The 21519-nt window shown below is 40.1% G+C and overlaps 1 protein-coding gene across 1 annotated transcript; it reads right to left on the reverse strand.

Moving 5' to 3' along the window:
• Positions 1-1064: 1064 nt before the first annotated feature.
• On the reverse strand, positions 1065-20916 carry LOC145396488 (uncharacterized). The gene is made up of 8 exons (XM_080269860.1): positions 20800-20916; positions 14299-14463; positions 12357-12428; positions 11524-11649; positions 8891-10243; positions 8337-8509; positions 4085-4125; positions 1065-1496 (listed from the first exon to the last, which is right to left on the reverse strand). Exons 1-8 carry the CDS (start codon positions 20848-20850, stop codon positions 1375-1377), a joined length of 2103 nt encoding a protein of 700 aa, XP_080125986.1. The 5' UTR covers positions 20851-20916; the 3' UTR covers positions 1065-1374.
• Between the last annotated feature and the right edge of the window lie 603 nt (positions 20917-21519).

Raw genomic sequence — 21519 nt, forward strand, 5'->3', positions numbered from 1 at the left:
TACAGCCAGGAACACAAGTTTCATTAACACCTAACCTTTTCTACTTCTCTCTCTTCGACTGATAAACATTTGTAGGCTGACAAGCTTCATACACCTCTCTGCCCACAGATGATTATCATGAATCAGGGAGGAAAAGGAAAGTACCTGTTATTAGGGTTGGGCTGAGAAACAATTTTGCCGATTACTGATTAATCGTTAGTCAATAATCAGCCGATACCGATTAATTGGCCGATTATTAAGAAATTTTATGTGATTAATCTTCATGAAATTACTGGTTGCACAAAGTTAAAGACATCACCCTAATGTTATTTTTGACTATATTTACTGCCCAACTGCCATCTCCTGTATAAAGAGTAAATAGTTTATCATCTGCCACTCTTCCATAGTTTAGTTTTGCTTTGTTGCAACATCTCGTTCTATGCATCCTGGTTGTGATTTGTTAGAATTTCCATTTTTCTTGTTCTTGTGGTGATCCCAGATGCTACTAGAAATGGTAGTTCAGAAAATGTATTGGTCCCTCAAGCCCTCTACTAACTTCTTAGTCTTGGATCTTAATATACTGTGGAGTGTGTTTGCTATAAATACCATTCTTGATTTTTACTTCCAATAAAAAACATATACCAGTATATTTTGAATGCATTTTCTTATTGCACAAAAATTTACCAGTTTGCAAAACATACACTTGCATGAAAACATGACACACCAACAACATAATGACACACCAAATCACCAACACTGCATCTATGATTTCTCTACCACACATGCATCAGTAAAAGTTCTGAAATGAAAAGTTTTCTTTCATTCTTTTTTGTTAATCTCTATGAAGAAATATAACAAGATGAATAACTTGGTTCTTTTACTTTCATTATCTGTCTAACGGTTCCGTAATATTGGAAATGGTAATAATAAACAGAAGGAACAAATAAAACTAATACAGATAATGTACAGTAACTAATATATAGTATTTATATAAGAATTTGCTTGAAATAAATGCTCTGGAGAGAGTATCAGAGTTTGTTAACATCACCATACTCACATACTGACATTAATACACAATGCAGGTTAGTATAAAAGACAAATAAGCTTCTTCAACTAATTGGCCCTGATTAATCAGTCAAAAGGCCAATTACCAATTAATCAGAAGAGTGGGCGATTACTGATTATCTGCCGATTACTTGGCCCAACCCTACCAGATATACCCTTAGTGTGAAGTCCAGCAGACAGCCAAGCAATTATTGTCTCTGACTGTACCCCCAGATGATTTTATTCAGCTTAGGAGAGATTTTTTGATTGGTGAAGTAGTAGCTGAACTTTTGTCCCCAGTGATATCAAGAATGAAATGCAGACATTGCAGGACTGAAGATATTCAGTATCCTAGTCATCAAACACAGTACGCTTGCCTTTGAAGCTGTTGATGGCAGCTGTTTGTTGTTGTTCCCTCTTCTTAGCCAACCAAGAAGGATGTAGCATTGACTCTGAGGATTTTTCTCCATCACCTGGAAGAAAAATACAGTATATGATCATCATCCCAACCTCTCTCCCCACCTACAAACAGGATAAAGTAAGGTTCATAAAGCAAGGAAAGAGAAACTCTAACATACAGAGGGAGAACTAATTAACAACATGCACAGAGAAACGAGTCACATTCATTCACAAATCATTTAAGCTCCTGGAAACTTGACCATTAACCTGCAGGCATGACCATTAACCCGCCCTGTCCCGACCAATTTTCCACCACTGACTCCCGTCAATCCTGGCCAATTTTGGAAAAAAAAATTTTTGGCTCAAACCTCCGCTTTTGGTGAGAAACATCGAAAGTTCATAGAGAAATCGCTCACCTGAGGTTTAAAATACTCGATACAGGTAGCAGTACTCCTTACCTTACTGGGTTTTCTATCAGGCTGGTTCCAAAGAAAATGGGTTCTATGGAAGGGTAACTATTCCACACCACTCATAAATGGTATTTATTTATTTATTTGGTACGAATTTATATGTAGTACGAGAGTATATTGGTTTTCAAACAGTAATACAGGCAATATAAGCATTGTTTCACTCACTAACACATCAACATACCTGACCTTTTTTGGCGACATTACCTGATCATCATTTCTGACTGTTTCTTCCTCTAATGCTACATACAGTTTGTCCTCCACACTGTCATCGATTGGGGAATCACTCTGGCCCTGAATGTCTCTGTTGGCCAGGTCACTGGTAACAGGTGAATTGCCAAGACAATGGCATGCAGGGGGGGGGGTTATGCAAGGTAAGGCACTGTCCCTGCCTGGCATCTTGTAGAGGAAGGTATCCCGTGTATACTTACCAAATCACGCGCGAAAATTGAAAATTGTGCAAATTATGAACCTTGCAATTGTGCAACGTACTGGTACGTCGACGGGTCTAGCTGTGACAAAACGTTGCGACGTACCCATACGTCAATGGGACGCCTCGGGTTAATAACTTACTTATGGTAGTGCAGTGAATTTAAGGAAGGAGCAAGGAGTCAGACTTGATGATGACTATTCTACTGGAACAGATTAGTTATAATGTGTCTTGTTATCAGTGCCAACCCAAACTGACCCACAATGGGCTTAAATTCACAGGATGGCTGAGGTTATTGCTCTCAACATAAGTGATGAGCAGCTGTCACTCTAGCCTTAAAAGTCTGAAATGAGTTGTCTTGCCTCCAAGCACCTACACTCCTATTGGGATACTAAAGGTTTTCTATCTATATACTGCCAGACACCTTAATCCCGTAAGGGGTGGCCACAAAAAAATCACCTTCATGTCGCCCTGTCCCCTGCAATTTTGCTGTTCTCCCCCCATCTCACACCCTCTCACAAATATCTCTCCACTCCTTCCCTCCATTTCATCCTTGGCCTCTCCCTCCCTCTTCCCCCCTCCACCTCACTCACATTCACTCTCCTCAGTAGTCTCTTGCCCTCCATCCTCTCCACATGGCCAAACCACCTCAGTGTATTTCGCCTGACCCTTTCTATCATGTCCACATCTACACCATAACACTCCTTTACTTCCTAATTTGTCCGTCTGTCTCTCCATGTAACTCCACATGCTCCTCTCAAATAACACTTCCACTGCTCTCACTCTAGACTTATGTCCTTCAAACAAGGTCCAAGCTTCACTTCAATACATCAGAGCTGGTATCACAATACTATCATGCAGCGAATTTTTTTTTCCATACTCATTTCCCTATTTCTTATCACTGCTTTTAAAGAACCAGCAACCTTTCTTCCATGTTGTAACCTCTGATGCACTTCATCCTCCAAACTTCCATCCTTATTCATCACACTACCCAAGTACTTAAATGCACTCACATTTTCCATTTCCTCATCATCCAAACTCACTGTGCATTCAGTGACTTCATTTCTCTCAAAGACCATAACCTTACTTTTCCCTACACTCACCTTTATTACTAAAAAAAAAAAAAAAAAAAAAAAAAAAAATCAAACATGGTAGGTAGTGGCAACCATCATCGACTCGATGCAGTGCGACCTACTTCTTCCTTTACCTTTATCATTCTTTTTCTGTGTCTGCCCTCTTCTTTTCCTATTTCTCCCATCTTTCCTGCCACTTTTTATTGCTCATCTTTCCTTTTCAGGTAGCATTACACTGAGTGACAAGCCTAATGGTGTCCTGTAAACCAGGAAACCACTTACAGTGCTGGGTGGTAACCATGTAACCAACCCATACATGTTCCCTATGGGTCAACAAGTAGGTTGGTGGAGGGATACTGTTCCTCCTTGTAAAACATTCGTTTCACTGTTTCATTTATAAAGGCTCCAACATGCTTGCATGTGTCAGTCTTGGTCACCTAATGACAGCTCTCCACGCTGCCTGATCTCTGGCAATCTCCCTATTCAGTCCCTTATCCCTGAGGTCACACTCTAAGACCTAGTCCCAGGTCTTTATCAGTCTGCCTCTCACAACCCTACCCCAAGAACTAACTCAATGACCAACGGACACCCCTATCAGGATTACAGCGTCTGATTAGAGATAGACAGACAGACAGACGAAGATGTCTTCCATATTACATATACAAAATGTACTTAAAATATTTTCCGCTTACCTCGTTGTGGTAGGGTACCCAGTGGAATACTGTTGGCATCACTGTGGATAGAAAGAAACAGCACTCAATAATCTCACCATTTGGAAAGGAAAATAATGTGAAAAAAATAAAATCCACTGAAAAAAATAAAATCCATATGCAAACAGCAAGACAGAAATTAAGGAAAACAAATAATATAAAGAAATAAAAGGGTTACTGTTAATGTCACTACCACTGTCAAGTAATCCAATGACTCATAAGGCAGCTTTGGTAGCAGTATACTGTATATCCTTGGCCCTTTTATCTTCAAGTCTTGTACCAACACTTGCTAACCAACAGCTTTAAGAACACTACACTCAAGTTCTCATTTAAAGATGTTTCCTTTTTAAGTGGCTGATGTACATTATCTTAAATTGAAGCTGACTGTGATTTATTAAAAAGTTGCTTTGAAGTCAGAAATTAGTGCAAGCATGTCTGAAAATGTTTCAAGTGGCAATTTTGCCTGTATGACTGCATTTTATCATCATTCGGACCTTTCCCACCCCAGGTCAGGGTGTGGAGTAGCATGTCCAGACAGCCTTAGTCTGCCCGATCCAATGGGCCACGCTTTCACTCATTCATCATTCAAGCCCCTGGAATCCTGGCTCTATCTGATATGCCAAAAACATTCACCACATTCTGTAACTTTACACAAACATATCCGATAGAGTCAAATTGAAATACAGACTGACTGTATTTCAAATTTCTGTAAAGCACAAACAAGCATGGACAACAGAACCAGTACAGTAAAACACACTCCCTTGCAAATTACCAGTTTAAAATTAAACCACAGTACTATACAGCAAGTCCTCCCTATATAATATGTTCCAAAATATCAAAAATTTTCAGTCAACAATTGATGTAAACTGAAGCACACTGGTTCTCAGATTTATAGGCATCAACAGAATTTTTACAGGTAAACTTTCTTCAAACTTGTTGCGCACTTATTTAAAAAAAAAAAAAAAAAAAAAAAAAAAAAAAAAGGGGGGGGGGGGGGGTACATATAACTAGAACCCAGGAAACCATTTACATGTACTCTAGACAAAAAAAAGTATCGGCACCCTGGGGTCGAATAAGATGTGAAATACTTCATCTCTGGTGAAATCGGTGGTGTTGGCATGCCAGTTTAATTCACAAAAATGGTTGATTTACCATGTAGTACAATGTTATTCTGACTAATCCAGCTATATATCTGTAAAATATATGATAACAACACAAATGAAGGATACAAAATGACATAACCGTGTCACTTCCCGTAAATCATTGTCAGTGTATCATAATGTCTCACACTGAAAGGGTGCCGATACTTTTTTTTATCGATGGTACTGTACTATAGTCTGTCTCAGGAAAAACGAATGTAGAATATCGTCTATTTTACTCCAAAGTCACTGTCAAAGGCCGAAGGCATCTGATTTAACGACCTGTGGGAATACAGGCTGGCCAGGGACAAGGCCTGAGGGCAAGAGGCACACACACACACACACACACACACACACACACACACACACACACACACACACACACACACACACACACACACACACAATCAATGAATGGGTATAAGTGACCCGCTATGCTCACAGGTCAATATGAACTGTGGTTCCTGTTTTTGGATGCAACTTTTTTTTTTCTTGTCTCCCTCCTCCCTCCCCCATCTACCCTCTCTCTCTCTCTCTCTCTCTTTCTCGTGTGTGTGTGTGTGTGTGTGTGTGTGTGTGTGTGTGTGTGTGTGTGTGTGTGTGTGTGTGTGTGTGTGTGTGCAATCATTATCATGACTAATGGTATGCTTTGTACTGGAAAGTAAAGATGAGGAGAAATATTGTGGAATCTATGGCGAATATTGTGGCAGAAGGGTGTAGACATGTATGAAGGTGAACGTTAATTGGCCCACAGGGAATTAATGACAGTTCCACATGCTGACGTCTCGAGGGGACTTCTTGTAGTTGTTCTCAATAAATATATTCCAATGTTTTATTTATTTTATAATACTTATATCACAGTTAAGTTATACTTTGCATTGACATTATTATTCACTACTACAGAACCTTGAGAGAGAGAGAGAGAGAGAAGGGGGAGGGGCTGGTCATTCCCAGGGGACAGGTGGTCACTCCTCACCTCTCTCTCTCTCTCTCTCTCTCTAGCATCACAAGAAATGCAGTGAGGAAAGTGACACCAGAAAACTGGCAAAAATGTATGGAGCATTCGAGAAAGCTAGAACAGGAATATATCAGAAATGACATTGTGCGCAATCACATGGTCGAAGAATTCGTCATTAACGTGGCGAATGATTCTACCAGTGAAGAAGAAGGTTTAGATGAGGGAGACATGAATATCGAGAGAGAGAGAGAGAGAGAGAGAGAGAGAGAGATTGTATTTTCAAGGGAAATTTTAGAGTATAATGAATATTTATTAAGGAAATGCTACTGTTGATCCTTCGATCAGTAAAACTATTGTAAATCAGTTTATGTTTTTCATAACATTTTTTTTTCATAAAGAATAGTAAAACAATAAAATAAAATAAAATAATTTTTCTTCATCTTTCATGGCTATTTCATTGGCTTACCCTAACCCTCCCCACATTCCAACCCGGGCCACTCCCATCCTCCATCCCTCCTCATATGGACCGATATCTGGGCACACCACCCCCCCTGAACTCAAAACATCATCCTTCCTGCCTTCCTATCCATCCCCATCCCCTCTCTTCACCTAGCTTTTTGCCCACATACACAACATTTGCACACACACACACACACACACACACACACACACACACACACACACACACACACACCTGAGCTGGGATCGGCAATCCCTTTCCCATTGTGACCTCTATTTCCTTACCCAAAATTCCTTCCCTATCCCTAAGGACTTCCCACTTCACCTGTCCCTTGTTTCTCTCCGTCTCTGTGCCGTGATTAGAAATCTGGACAGAATAGGGTTGAGACTGAATGGCTTGTTCTTTGTTACTTTGTTAAAACGATATATAAAAACAAACACGTTTTTTTAAATAACTGACGACCTACCAAAAAAATCTATCATTCTATCAGAATATATATATATATATATATATATATATATATATATATATATATATAACTTAGAACTATAAAACTTATATGTAAACTTCAGGAAACTGGCAAATGGGGACCCCCCTTAGAAAATTCCTTGGTGCGCCCCTGCTGGGCACTGATAGATAAATAGAGGCTGCACATTGTTTTATTACTTAAGCGTCGTGTGTGTGTGTGTGTGTGTGTGTGTGTGTGTGTGTGTGTGTGTGTGTATATGTTTTTTCATAGTGATAGCTGAGTAACCTATAGGGAAGAGGAGGGATCGGATTAACGGGATGGGGGGAGGGGGATTCCACCAGTGAAGAAGAAGGTTTAGATGAGGGAGACATGAATATCAAGTGATAGAGAGAGAGAGAGAGAGAGAAAGTGAGAGACAGAGAGAGAGAGAGAGAGAGAGAGAGAGAGAGAGAGAGATTGTATTTTCAATGTAAATTTTAGAAGATAATGAATATTTATAAAGGAAATGCTACTGTTGATCCTTCGATCAGTAATACTATTGTAAATCAGTTTATGTTTTTTCATAAAGAATAGTAATAAAACAATAAAATAAAATAAAATAATTTTTCTTCATCTTTCATGGCTTCCCAACCCCTCCCCACATTCCGACCCGGGCCACTGCCATCCTACATCCCTCCTCATATGAACCGATATCAGGACACTGGCAGATAAATAGAGGCTACACATTGTTTTATTATTTAAGCGTCGTGTGTGTGTGTGTGTGTGTGTGTGTGTGTGTGTGTGTGTGTGTGTGTGTGTGTGTGTGTAGAGGAAAGAAAACGGAAGAGGGAAGGAGGAAGGTCCAGAATCCCGAGGGGACCTCTTAATCCTTCACACGGTCACTCGTGTTCCGATTTTGGCAAAGGCTTTGTAAAATTCTCGCATTCATGTTTCCTGAGAAAGGGTATAGGCTGGGTGGTACCAATTTAACCAACAGGATGCCTTGTGATTCAGTGGGAATAAGATACTCCAAAAGAGTTAAAACTAAAGGCTTGGTCGGAGTTTTTGGCTTTTTCTCACGTAATGCAACTGACAGTCATGTAGCTGGTTACTCTTGCCATAAATGTCTCAAGTAAATAGACTAGCCTCCTGACCAGGCAATATAGGATTGGATGACAGACACCTATCAAGAGGATTTAATGTATTTGTAAAGCATTCATTTCCTTTACCTTGCAAAGCTCCTGCCAAATGGTTTCTGCCCTCGGCTGAAGTTTCCTCGACTGCCACCTCCTCGGCCGCCACCTCTTCCTCCTCTCCATGACTGCCCTCTGCCTCCTCTCCAGGACTGACCATTTCTCTCTCCTTTCCCATTCCCTCTTTCTCCTCTTCCCCACCACTCTCCTCTTCCTCTCCCTACCCCACCTGTTCCTTTACTATCCTTTTCTGTACCTCTATCCTCCTCTCCTTGTCCCTTTCCCCACTCTCCTTTTTCCATCTCTCCTCTTCCTTTCCCCATCCCTTCTCTTTCTCTATTATACTCTCCTGTACCTCTGTCTTCCACTCCTCGTCCCTTTCCCCACTCTCCTCTTCCTCTCCCCATCCCCTTTCCCCCTCTATCCCTCTTTTCCCATCCCCTTCCCCACTCTCCTCTTCCTCTCCCCATCCCCTCTTCCCCTCTATCCTTCTCTCCCCATCCCCTTCCCCATGCTCCTCTACCTTTACCTCTCCCCATTCCTCCTCTTCCTCTACCCCCCTCTTCTCTTCCTCTACCTCTTCCCCCTACTTCCCTTTCCCATCTCTTTACTCCTCTTTGTTGCCCTCCACTATTACTACTACTGCTTTTTTTATCTTTTTTCCATCCACTTTCACCTTTGTCTCTGAACTGATTCCTTCGAAAATATCTACTGGTATCAACATCTTCATCACTTCCATTACCTTCATCTTCAATTTCATTATCACCACCATCATCATCATCACCACCTATGAAGAAACTACTTTTCTTCTCTTTCTTCACCAAATTTTCCTTCCCTTTCTTATTGCTGGCAAAGAAATCCTCATCATCATCAGAATCTTCCAACTGAGAACTTTTTTTAGGTATGTCCTCAATGGTTCCATTAATAGTCTCCATGAGGTTCAGCTGTTTCACCACTGTACTTCCTTGGACCTTATTGGTGACAGGAGTTGATTTATTTCTTTTATTCTGTTTCGTCACGGAAATTTCATGGACTTTAGCAGCACGAGGAGCAGATTTGTCTCTTTGATCAGGGTACTTTTCAACATAATTACCACTGCTGTGTCCTTCATCACTGTCATCATCATCCGTATCAGCTCTTTTGGCAGTCTTTCTTGCACTGAATTTAATTCCCTCCAAGTTTAGAGACCCATCAGTATCACTATCACTACCTAGTGAGTTGTTATCACTTTCATCTTCTGACACGCCATCATCAATTACAGGTATTTTGCTATCATTCTTTCCTTTATCTGAATGACCATTAATGTGACTACCTCTACTAGTCTCTGAATGTGCACCTGTTCTTTCAACTTTTCTTTTACCACTACCTTTACTACTGTTGTTCATTTTCATATCTTTCATTCCAGCTTTCATATTTCCATTAACTATTCCTTTATCATTATTCATATTATCTGCTAATTTTTTTCCAGCTTTCACACTTCCATTAATCACTCCTTTAACATTCTTCCTAATGTCCTCTGCTTCTTTCTTTCCTTTCTTTTTCTCTCCTCTTCCAGAACTATCCTTCAACCCCATCTCCTCTCCCTCCTCCTCCTCCTCATATTCATCATCATCAAAGTCATCATCATCATCATCAAAATCATCATCATCATCATCATCAAAATCATCATCATCCATTTCTATTCCATTCTTCATACTCTGATCAACCTTTGCTTGCTTTACTCCCTTTGTTGTCTCATTTTTCAAGTCCTGCTCACTTTTTCTTTTTCTACTCTTGCTGCTTTGCTTTTTGGATGGCACCTGTAGCATGTCAGCGTCAATATCAATGTCAGTGAGTTCCTGCAGAAGTTTAAGGCTTTTCTGCTCTTTTTCTAGATAGGCTTCCAGCTTTCCAAGTTTCTCAAGCCGCTGCAACTTCTTCTGCCTGTGTCTGATTCCCAGAGCCTGTGGAAAGAAGCCTGACTGTAATCATCATCACCACCATCATTATCATGAACTTAATTACTACCGGTATGTAAAAGACGGGGTAAGGTAGGATCCAGAAACCTGGAAGCAGAGCTCAAATGTAGAACTACCATGCACTTGTAAGGAAATGGATTACACAATCATTCATCATCATCATCATCTTAGCAATCTCACCTAAGAGATTGTTTTAGACAAGAACCACCAAGTGAAGAAAAAGCACAAAAGTACAAGAATTATCAAAAAGCATGTCCCCAGTAAAATGGGCCAAATAACCCTTACTTCCACCTTAAATACAGGGTGACATAAAACTTAGGAAGACAGACATTGAAAGGTTAAAAAGGATGTCAAGCGAAATGGGGCCCCATATTTATTCACACACCAATTAAGTCTTCAAAGCCTCGCTCCTCCTCAAAGGCAAAACCATCTGCAGCTATTTTGGGGTTACATGAGTTGCCTTGAAGTGATGCTGCATGGGTGTGTTTGTTTGTAACAAGGAAAACATTCAATACATATTCACCTAGGATTATTTACACCTGAAGATTGCAAATCCCAGTCCCTATTTCAACTCTTGGTGGAAACAGGCTAGGATGTATAAGATAATATACAAAGGTGCCATGAATGGCCTGGAAATTGCACCTGGGACTTCTCAATTGTTGGCAGTGTGCCTCCAGTTACAACTCAAGTATTCTGCAAATAACCATTCCAATTTCTTTCTTTACTTCAGAGTAGTTTCTGAATACAACATAGCCACAATTAAGTGAAACAGAGGGAAATATAAAATAAAGTTATACATTTAAAAGAATCCCAACAACATGGATAGGGTTATGCACAGTTTGGGACAAAGCTTTGTTCAACATTTCACCTCTTCTACTAATACTTCTCACTTTCCTCTGCTGCTAATATTCCTACTGAGGGAGGCTACCTATGTTTTTCTGCTTATATAAGGTTCTTTTGATATCTATCTATCTATCTATTGCCAGACGCCTCAGTCCCGTTTGGGGTGGCCACAAACAAATCGCCTCCAAGTCGCCCTGTCCCCTGCCATTTCACTCCCCTGCTCCCAACTCACACCCCCCTCTCTCATATACCTCTCCACCCCATCCCTCCATCTCATCCTCGGCCTCCCCCTCCCTCTTTCCCCCTCCACCTCACTCACATACACTCTCTTCGTCAGTCTTTCACCCTCCATCCTCTCCTAAAGTGTGAGGCAGACACAGTGCAACAGTGGAATAGCTAACATAACGCAAACAGATACCCACCTTAATCATGTTAGGGACTTCCTCTGCCCAGTTGCTGTACTCCTCGCGAAAACTGGTGATGGCTGTATTGATGCTTTTGTGCTGGGCGAGACGACACAACGCTCGTTCCTCTATCTTGACGTTCGGCTGCAAATGAAGAGGTTTTACACTCAATTCACCTGAAGTTAAAACTGTCATCTCATCATCTTGAATGCTGTGCTGTAACAAGACATTAACAGCATGTCATGAAAATGCTTTATGCAAAGGATGTAAAGTAGTAGTACTGTCTTATTCTGCCAATGAGCCAGAACAAATTAAGCTGCAAAATGACCAAAGTCTCTGCCAAGTTATAATGGACAAACTACTACAGCTATTAAGCCCAAAGTAGGTTGCAGAAAAATTGTCTACTGAAACTTCCACTTTCCCCAAATTCAAAGCAACAATTTTATGGAAAATTTTGTTAGGTTTCAGAATTCATTTCTTACTTATAATAAGAACTACCTTTGTCCATCCTTTATGCAAGTCTTTTCTATCCCATGGAGCATACTGGCCCACAGCTATTCAACTATATCCTAACATTTAAGGCAAGGGTGGCACTGTGTGTGCAATAAACCACAACCATTCCTTGGATTCAAACCATTATAGATCCTATGCAGCTAAAGCACCTCCACCCACTAGATCTGCAGGCATTATTTGGTTATGTTGCTTACCAACCAATGATGTAAATGGTTTTCTGAGTTACAGGAAACCATCTGACCTATCATTCAATACAGAGTCACCTGAAGGCAGCAATTCAAGTGCAGATAGTGGATGCCCTCATTTACCTTACAGACAGATATTACCGGTACACTTACATCACTGAAGACTGTAGAAAGAGTCTTCTTCTGCAGTAGGGCAAACTTCATTATTACGTCAGGATGCAACTTCTGTGGGAGGAAGGGTGGTGTTAACTGGGTTTTTCAAAAAGAAAGAAAAAAATCAGTATACAGCATTTAAGTCCTTATCATGTCACCTTTTCTGAGATTCTTTTTATTACTAAGTTTAGATAAAATTACAAAAAATTACTTGTTAATGTTTCAATACTAACAGTATTAAGCTGATTTTCCAGTTTTACTCAGTTTACAGAAACAATTACGGGGTTCTTTGAAAAAGTGCACGGATTTGAAACGTCTTTTCTCTGTTTTCTAACCTAAACCATACTCTTTTTCAGGTTTTGGTGATTATGCTATTCAACGTGTCAAGTAGAAGCTTCCAGCATAAATGGTTTTCACAACAGAGTAGTAAGTCAAAATCATCCAATTCTGGTATGAGACCTAGCCATATGTCACAGTCTGATGTCAGTTCTGCCATGAATTTAAGGGCCATACACGAGATGCACCTATGGACATCATACTTAAGATTGTCCACCACTCTGAAAGCATGGGTACTGCCCACAGCACACACAAGGGAAACAGTGGATGTCCAATATCAACACCAACACTGATGCCATGCATGACTCAAACCATCAAAGTCTGAAGAATTTCCACTGCCGCTGTTTCCGAGAACTGGACGATTTTGAGTTTCTGCTTTGTTGTTAAAACCATTTTAGCCAACGACTTCTACTATGTTCAATAGCATAATCACATCACCAAAATCTGAAAAGAAAATGGATGTAGGTTAGAAAACAAAGAAATAATGGATGGTTTTAAATCCTTCCACTTTCTTAAGACTCCATGTATATGGAAAAAGTTGATATTTTATTTTAGAACACATTTTGATTGTATGCTAAAATTGATTCACTGTACTTTTACCAGTCAATACAGGTCAGGGGTTAGTTAAACAAAAACTTGGTGTAACAGTCTATTTCATAACTAAGATATGTTTCTGCAGTGGGAAAAATTACATTTTGACCTTTTTTCCCCATCTAACGATGAGGTGAGGTAGTCGTTGTTGAGCAACCCCAGTCTGTCTGGCCAAGCAGACTCATCACTTGCAGTCTTGCAGGCAAGCAACTGCCCCTGGAGGGCCATCCCATGCAGTGATCCAATGCCCCCTTGCAGAAGGCAAGTACCTCACTGATGCAAGGCACAGGGAAGAGTGTGGAGAGTTCATTTTTGGGTGGATGCCACATTTGTTTCACTGCACCCAATTAACAACATAGTAGGTTTCACATCACCCCATTATTTTGTTATATGGTTACTGCCCAGTGTTGTAAATAGTTTCCTGGGTTATAAGAAGTCATTAGGCTTAAACTTGTCACTCAGTGTAGAGCCACCTGAAGAGGAATGATGAGTAACAAAGTGACAGGAAGGATGGAAGAAAGAGGAAGAAAGAACACACACACACACACAAAATAATGATGAAGGAAGCAGGCAGCATTACATCATGTGAGTAGATGACAGTCACCATCACCTCCCACCAGGCAGGGAAAAACGCAACTGTGGGAGAACTAATCAACAGCATGCCATGTGCAACACGTCACACCCTCATTGCTCACCATTCAAGCCCCATAGCCTACTCCTGACTCCACCTCACTCATGACCATCCCACATTATTATTATTATTATTACCAGACAGAGCCAGGATTCTGGGGGCTTGAATGATGAGTGAATAGAAGTGTGGTCCATTGGATTGGGCAAACTTAGGCTGTCTGGACATGCTACTCCTCACCCTACCCTAGGGTGGAAAAGGAGGTCAGGATGATGATGATGATGATGATGATATTTTCATTATTATTAATATTATTATAATTTTTTTAGGTGCAGTTCACAGCACAATATCAGTCATTACAAAAACAGAAATTTCCAGTTATATTACCTTCATAAACAATATTTCTTGACCCATCCTCTCTGCCTTCCGTGCTAATTTTGCCTTCAGTTTCTCACTGTTAGTCCTGTTCTCTCGTATCTTCCTAATCATGCGCACCAGCCTCTTGATCATATGGTCCTTGGCCTGTCTTGCCATTGGGCGCTTGTGTACCATCTGTAATATAAAAAATTGCATTTATCTTATCATTATTATCCTACACTATTTTCCCATATTAGGATGGGGTGGGGTAGAATCAAGAAAACAAACAAGTGAAAGTAAAAAAGACAGAGAAGACTACAAAGAATAAATTTTATCATTCTATCTATTACCAGACGCCTCAATCCCATACGGGGTGGCCACAAACAAATTGCCTCCATGTTGTCCCATCCAATGCCACTTCACTTCCCCTCTCCCAGCTCACACACATCCCTCTCTCATATACCTCTCCCCTCCATCCCTCCATCTCATCCTCAGCCTCCCCCTCCCTCCTCCTTACTCGTACACACTCTCCTCATTAGTCTCTCACTCTCCATCTCCTCTACATGGCCAGCTAATAAATTTTACTGACTCATCAGCAGTGCAGAGATCCAAGGCTTGGATACTGAGTTCAAAGATTTAGGTTAATCCACAGCTTCAGATTATCTCAGTAGAGGCTGTGACTCTGACTGCAATATACCTTAACAAACCAATTAAAACTGAACTTCCCATGATTTTTTTCCCTGGTGCTCATTAATTATTAGAACCACAGTGCTGTACAGTATATAAAAATATGCTGTACCAAGGGATTATTAACTCTGCAACTGATATAATTATATATACCGTATATAATGAAAGGCGAGTTATTCTGCAGTGAGATACAGTTCATCAAAATAATGTAGCAACCTTTGAGTTTTTCCATCGTCATGCGGCTATACCTGAGGCGAATCTAGAGAATAATGCAGCATAGTGTACTGCTTCCATGAGGACAAGCACAGTTCATGACATGCAACACAGTCTGAAGCACATGCATGCTAGGCCGTGGGCCTTCCCCAATGACAATGAATAAGACGAGAATGCTGGAGTAGCAGCGCTCCGTAAGGCAGGTGGAGGCGGATTTTGGCTTTTCAAGCTTTTAAGGGTAGGTTTTGTAGTGGTCTGGATAGTTAATGCCATGGGGGACTCTAGGGAGTGGGTAAAGCCCCATTCCCCATTATGTACCCATTTTTACTTGTGGTTTTTTTATGTGTTTTGATCAATTCTTTATGCTCATTTTTTCAGAAATGCCTTACAGCAAGACCTCGATATAATGGACTTCAATCGACTGGAATTCGCTTTTATCAAAATCGAGGTGCTACTGGACTAACTTCCTATATATTGGAAAAAATCTGATAAAGCCAGAAGCAGTCTGGACTACTTGACCACTTCAGCTACGTTCACCTCAATAAGGTACCGTAAATAAAAGACACGTCTATCAATGTACAGTACAGTATTATTATATTATACCATTTGATTATTGTAGTGAAGATATAATACAGTACAGTATTATTACAGTATACTGTATATATTATACCATTTGATTATTGTAGTGAAGATATAATACAGTACAGTACAGCAGTGGTAGTGAAAAGTTTAAAAGCCATTGGTGCGATCCGGACTAATGTCTGATATATTGGAAAAAGTCCAAGTTAGCAGGGGGAAGTCCAGATGTCGCTTTTATCGGAATTTCTCTCTCTCTCTTTTTTTTTTTTGAATGGCTTGGGCCCCAATTAGTCCAGTACAGTGAGGTCTTACTGTATTTTGCTGTGGAGTGGGGGCAGGGAGGGAAGTGTAAAATTAGGCATTTCCAATAAAAATTACCATACCTTAAGAAACATTCAAATCCAAGAGAACTCGAGAAAAAATGGAAGTCAAAACAAATATAAACAGATGAGTCAATGGGAAAAAACATTTCCAAAACATTTAACCAGAAATTTTGGCCAAAACTGTTCAAAATACTGTATATTTTAAAAAAAAAGAAAAAAGAAAAAAAAGAAAAGAAAAAGAGGTAGGTCAACATAATCTAACAAAAAACCTACTCTAGACCTAGGGCCTATCTTGGGCATTCTTTGGTCTTAGCCATCTTGGAAACCGTTCAAATTAATCCTTGAGCACTGTGTTGTGCTGCCCAATTCAAACCTGACCACTGAACAATATGACTGAAACTCATTTTACTTTTCATCTGTGATGAAATTACATGCATTATACACATATGAAAAGTTTCTCAGACATTATTAACCCCTAAACCGAGGGCTTGTTTTGCTTTGACTTGCGTGTCCCGCAGGCATATTCGCACTCCGACAGACTCTCTAAAAATATTTGCCAAAAATCAGTTATTAGTCCTAGAATATTAAAATTATATATGCATATGGCACATACCTTCAGCTTTCTCCTGGGATGTTTGTTGAGCCTTCGTCGAGTACCGTAGGACTTGTGGAGACCTCTGAAGTTGGGGTAACGAAGTCTCCACTTTACACTTCCCGACAACCCGTAATATGATTACCACAGCCTGATATTATCACTAGAAACACTATTCTATGATTCTCAAATAGCTTGGAATCCATACTCCAAAAAAAAAAACACTGTGAAAGCAATGAAAATTACCAACACGTATGACCTTCCCACTTGTGATCGTTCGCCGCTGGTGTTATGTCATTTCTATCTATCTATCTATTCCCAGACACCATAATCCCTTAAGGGGTGGCCATTTGACTTTGAGTTATTTGTTTTAAGGGGAGGGGTATTATTCATAAAAACACTCACAATTTATATTTCTATTACTATATAACACTTATATATATCTACAGTCTTTATCCATAAGTTTCCTTCAGTAATAGTAGTTTATTGTCACTGTAGGCATTCAATTTATCTTTCAGTAAAATACGTAGCATTCACTTTCTCGTCCTGTATACTGTACTAGCATTGAGAGTGAATCTGTCACTTTGACTTTCATAACTCATAGTATTCATACATGCTAGAGTGAAACTTTCACTTTCATTACTCCTAGTATATATACTCGTATTCTTATATTACTACTCATTTACATTTCTATTTACATTCTCTATTTTATTTACATTATTTACATTTCTATTCCATCCCTACGTGTCAAGTGGGGTTGGTGGAGGATTAGTGCCCCTCCCTGTAAAACAATTAACTCTAAGCCCTTGGCCACCCCATGTGGGATACATGGCATCTGGCAATGAATGAATGAATGAAAAAAACATTTCTATTTTATTTACACTGTTATGCACTGTCACTTGCAGTAACTTATATAACTATTTTCCACTGTTCACTTATATTTACATTCATTGCTTTCACATGCTGTTTACACATTATTTACATTTCCACTTGCACTGTTTTACTCACCAGAAAGATCGTAGTCACTGTCTATCATTTTCATTGACAAATTAGCCAGTTTAAGTTCCACAGCAGTCACTTAGCCCTTTACCCCTTTCCACACGAGGTTTAGTAGGGGGTAGAGGTCACAGGGCCCTTTGCATGGGGCTAAAAAGCAGCGGAATTGGACAGGCGAGAATCCAACGTGCTTTCACCTTGAAAGACGACAGTAAACTGAATACAATGTGGTGGCCTGCCTAGGGGGAGTGCAATGCTGCCAATGTCAGCGTGTGACAGCTGCTATTAAATACGCTATGAAATGATTGGTAGGAAATTTAGACAATACATAATAAATTAGGTAGTTTCAGGTGAATGTAAATATCACTTAGGCTTCTCCCTTCCTTTCTTATATATATTTTTATTATGAGAATAGATTATACGGCATATTTCAAGGGAAAATAAACAGCGAAAATTAGCGAACGAGTGCACGTGAGGTGGTCAGGTGATAATTAGCCAATTCGAGGTGTATGGCACTATCACTTACCTTATTTCTTTTTTGTATATATTATTTGGTATAAGAATAGGGCATAGGGCTTATTTCAATGGATGAAATCAGTGGAAAATTCCAGGGAAGATTTACTTAGCGTAGCACGGCCGGGCAGGCGAGAGGAGAGGGTAATGGAGGGGAGGTAGGGAGGGGAGTCAAGAACGGGGAGAAATGGCTAAATTGTCAACAATGGATGGGAGTACAGATGAGATTACGAGTGCTGACTAGTGTTGGACATTGGCAGTACTGATAGATGATACAAGCCACCACTTGAAAGCCCAGGCGAATTCAAAATAACACAGAATCACAAAATTGACGCCCCGCGGTTAAGGGGTTAAGCATGGCACTGATTGTGTATCCTAAATTCCCAAGATTCCACAGCTGTAAGAAAGTAAAGTATGGTAAGTATAGTATTATTCTCATTTTAGCCCATATTCGACTGGGTTATTTGGGAGGTTATACAATTAATCTTATTGTGTAAACATCTTTTCTTCTATGGCATTTCTGTTGGAAATCAATAATAATGGATATAGCACTGTTTAATTAACTAGCTGATAAGCAGGAGGAGTCACATGATTTACTCAAGCTAACCACTGACTGAACTGCTGCCTGGCAACTTGGATCCACCATGGCTTCTGTGAATAGCAGGTGCTTTCCCATTCCTGCTTATTTTTGCCAAGAATGAGACCAATAACTAAGGTAATGTTGGAATATGTTTTCATTAGGACTGAATTGCTTGTGGTCTAGGTTAGGGTAAGTGGGGTCAGGGAAGTGCAACAAATTACTGAAATGGCACTGAGTCAGTAGAGAATCAGCACTTTTAATTGGAAAATATTGAGTTTTTATCACCATATTAATTCATCCACACCTAATTATCTGAAATCCTGTTAAAAAAAAAAAAAAAAAAAAAAAAAAAAAAAAAAAGTGCTTAATTTAACTATTACTAAAAAATCAGGATTCAGAGCAAAAATGTGCTAGTTAGCATGTGTTTTCCTTTTTGATCGCCAACACACCTTGACCGACTTCTGTTTTCCCTAAATATTTATTATTATTTTTTTCTAATAACAGAACAGAGGAAGGAAAAACAAATGAATAAAAAAAAAAAAAAAAAATCCATACACCAGGATACTGGCATCCTCCATTCATAAAAAACCTGAAAGAGTTAGACTTGAGCAGCTCTGGGGAAGTAAGTTCGAGAGATGCAGTTCAGGGAATAAAAGAATTCGACAGGCAAAAGTTTTGCAGTAAGGCTGTGTGATGGCGAATTGTCCCAAAACCTGGTGGATGAGCTTGGGAGAGTGTGTAAGAAACGGAATCCAACGGTGAATGTAGGGAAGAGTAATGTTATGGTCTTCGAGAGAAATGGGGTCAGTGAATGTACAGTGAGGTTGGCTGAGGAGGAAATGGAAAATGTGAGTGCATTTAAGTACTTGGGTAGTGTGATGAGTAAGGATGGAAGTTTAGAGGGTGAAGTGCTAAAAGGGGTACAACAAGAAAGGTTGTTGGTTCCTTAAAAGAAGTGATAAAGAACAGGGAAGTGAGCATGGAAGTGAAAAAGTTACTGCATGACAGTATTGTGATACTAACTCTAATGTAAGGAAGTGAACCTTGGACCTTGTTGGAGGGACACAAGTCAAGAGTGAGAGCAGTGGAAATGAGTTATTTGAAAGGAGCAGGTGGAGTCACATGGACAGACAAACTGACAGATGAGGAAGTGACGGAGCATTGTGGTGTTGATGTGGATGTGATAGGAAGCATTAGGAGAAACACACTGAGGTGGTTTGGCCATGTAGAGAGGATGGAAAGTGAGAGACTGACAAGGAGAGTGTGAGTAAGGTGGAGGAGGGAGAGGGAGAGACCAAGGATGAGATGGAAGGATGGAGTTGGGAGGTACAGTACATGAGAGAGGGGGATGTGAGCTGGGAGGAGGGCAATGGGATGGTGGGGGGGGGCAGGGCAACATGGAGGGGTAAATTTTTAGAAGTAACCAACATTTTCTTTTATTATTATTTTTATGGTTTCCAATGCAAAATACCGTGTTTTAATTAGTTTTGACCTTCATTTTGGGGGGAAAATCCCCCTTTTGTAATTTTGAGTAAGATTTCCAAAAGTGGGTTTATCCCCCCAAATCAAGATCAAAATTAATTGAAAACACACTATTCTGCACTAACCCACACTAACCTAACCTAACCTAACCTAACCTAGGGCCTGACAGACCTAGTGCACATTCCTGCACCAGCCAATATGGCGCGACATTCATCCGCTACTGAGAGATAGCCTAACCTAAGCCACTATATGACGACCCCTACAAAATTAGCTCCCCCACCTCAAACTAGCCTTAAAAGGTAAGTCTTGGTTAGAATAGTTCATGGACGTAATATAATGAAAATCGGTAACGTTGGTTACTTCTAAAGTTATACCCATGGAGGCAATTTGTGGCCACCCCTTAAATGGGATTAAGGCATCTGGCAATAAATAGATAGACAGATAGTATGTTAAGGCTAAACTGAAGCCTCTACTAACTGAAAATAAATTATATACAACAGACGTGAAGACCTCACATGGTAAAACAGTCACAGGCATATCACTTTACAAATGCAGCAGAAACTTACAAAATTGTTAAGGATGACTTTCGTCAAAGGGGAGGGACTTGATTCACCCATCCTGATGGAGAATGGCTTAGGGGAAGTTAGGGTTGACCGTAGAGTTCTGTAGGGGAAATAAAGATGATGGTCCCTCTCTTGTTCCTAGTTGCTCCAGTCCTCAACAATCAACTTCGTCAGCTTTCTTGCGGCAACTCAAGGCTTTCCCGACTTTTGTGCTTTAACTATCGTGTGAAGTGTTAGTCGCTATATTACAATTCGGGCGGAGCGACCAAAACCACTACCACACGTGCCGTCTTGACAGCACGTGGGTCGCCTTCTCATAATCTTACTTTCACACTGCCCATGTAGGCGATACTCAACATCGCCCATTTGGACAATAATCGGAGCTGACGCCATGGCGGCTCTTCCATGCACCATTTTACCATTCCTAACTTTGAGCTATCACGCACTCCGGATGCCAATCTGCATTTCCGGATTGACTGATTAAAATATTTATTGTTGTAAAGGTATACCGAGTACATATACAACAAAAGAAAGTGGTGGGGTTTAGCCACACACCTTTAGACTTACAGTTCAATTATTCATTTCCTATTTTAATATTGCTTTCCCTGTACTATTTTTATTCAGCATAGGGAGACTTCAAGCTGGAGATGTGAGATAACATTATTCCCTTCGCTGGTGTGCTCCTAAGCTGAATAAAATAATCTGGGGAAAACTAAATTAAAC

This window comes from Coenobita brevimanus, chromosome 38, assembly GCF_032717465.1.
Source record: "Coenobita brevimanus isolate Jiangsu-jjx chromosome 38, ASM3271746v2, whole genome shotgun sequence".
NCBI classification, from domain to species: domain Eukaryota; kingdom Metazoa; phylum Arthropoda; class Malacostraca; order Decapoda; family Coenobitidae; genus Coenobita; species Coenobita brevimanus.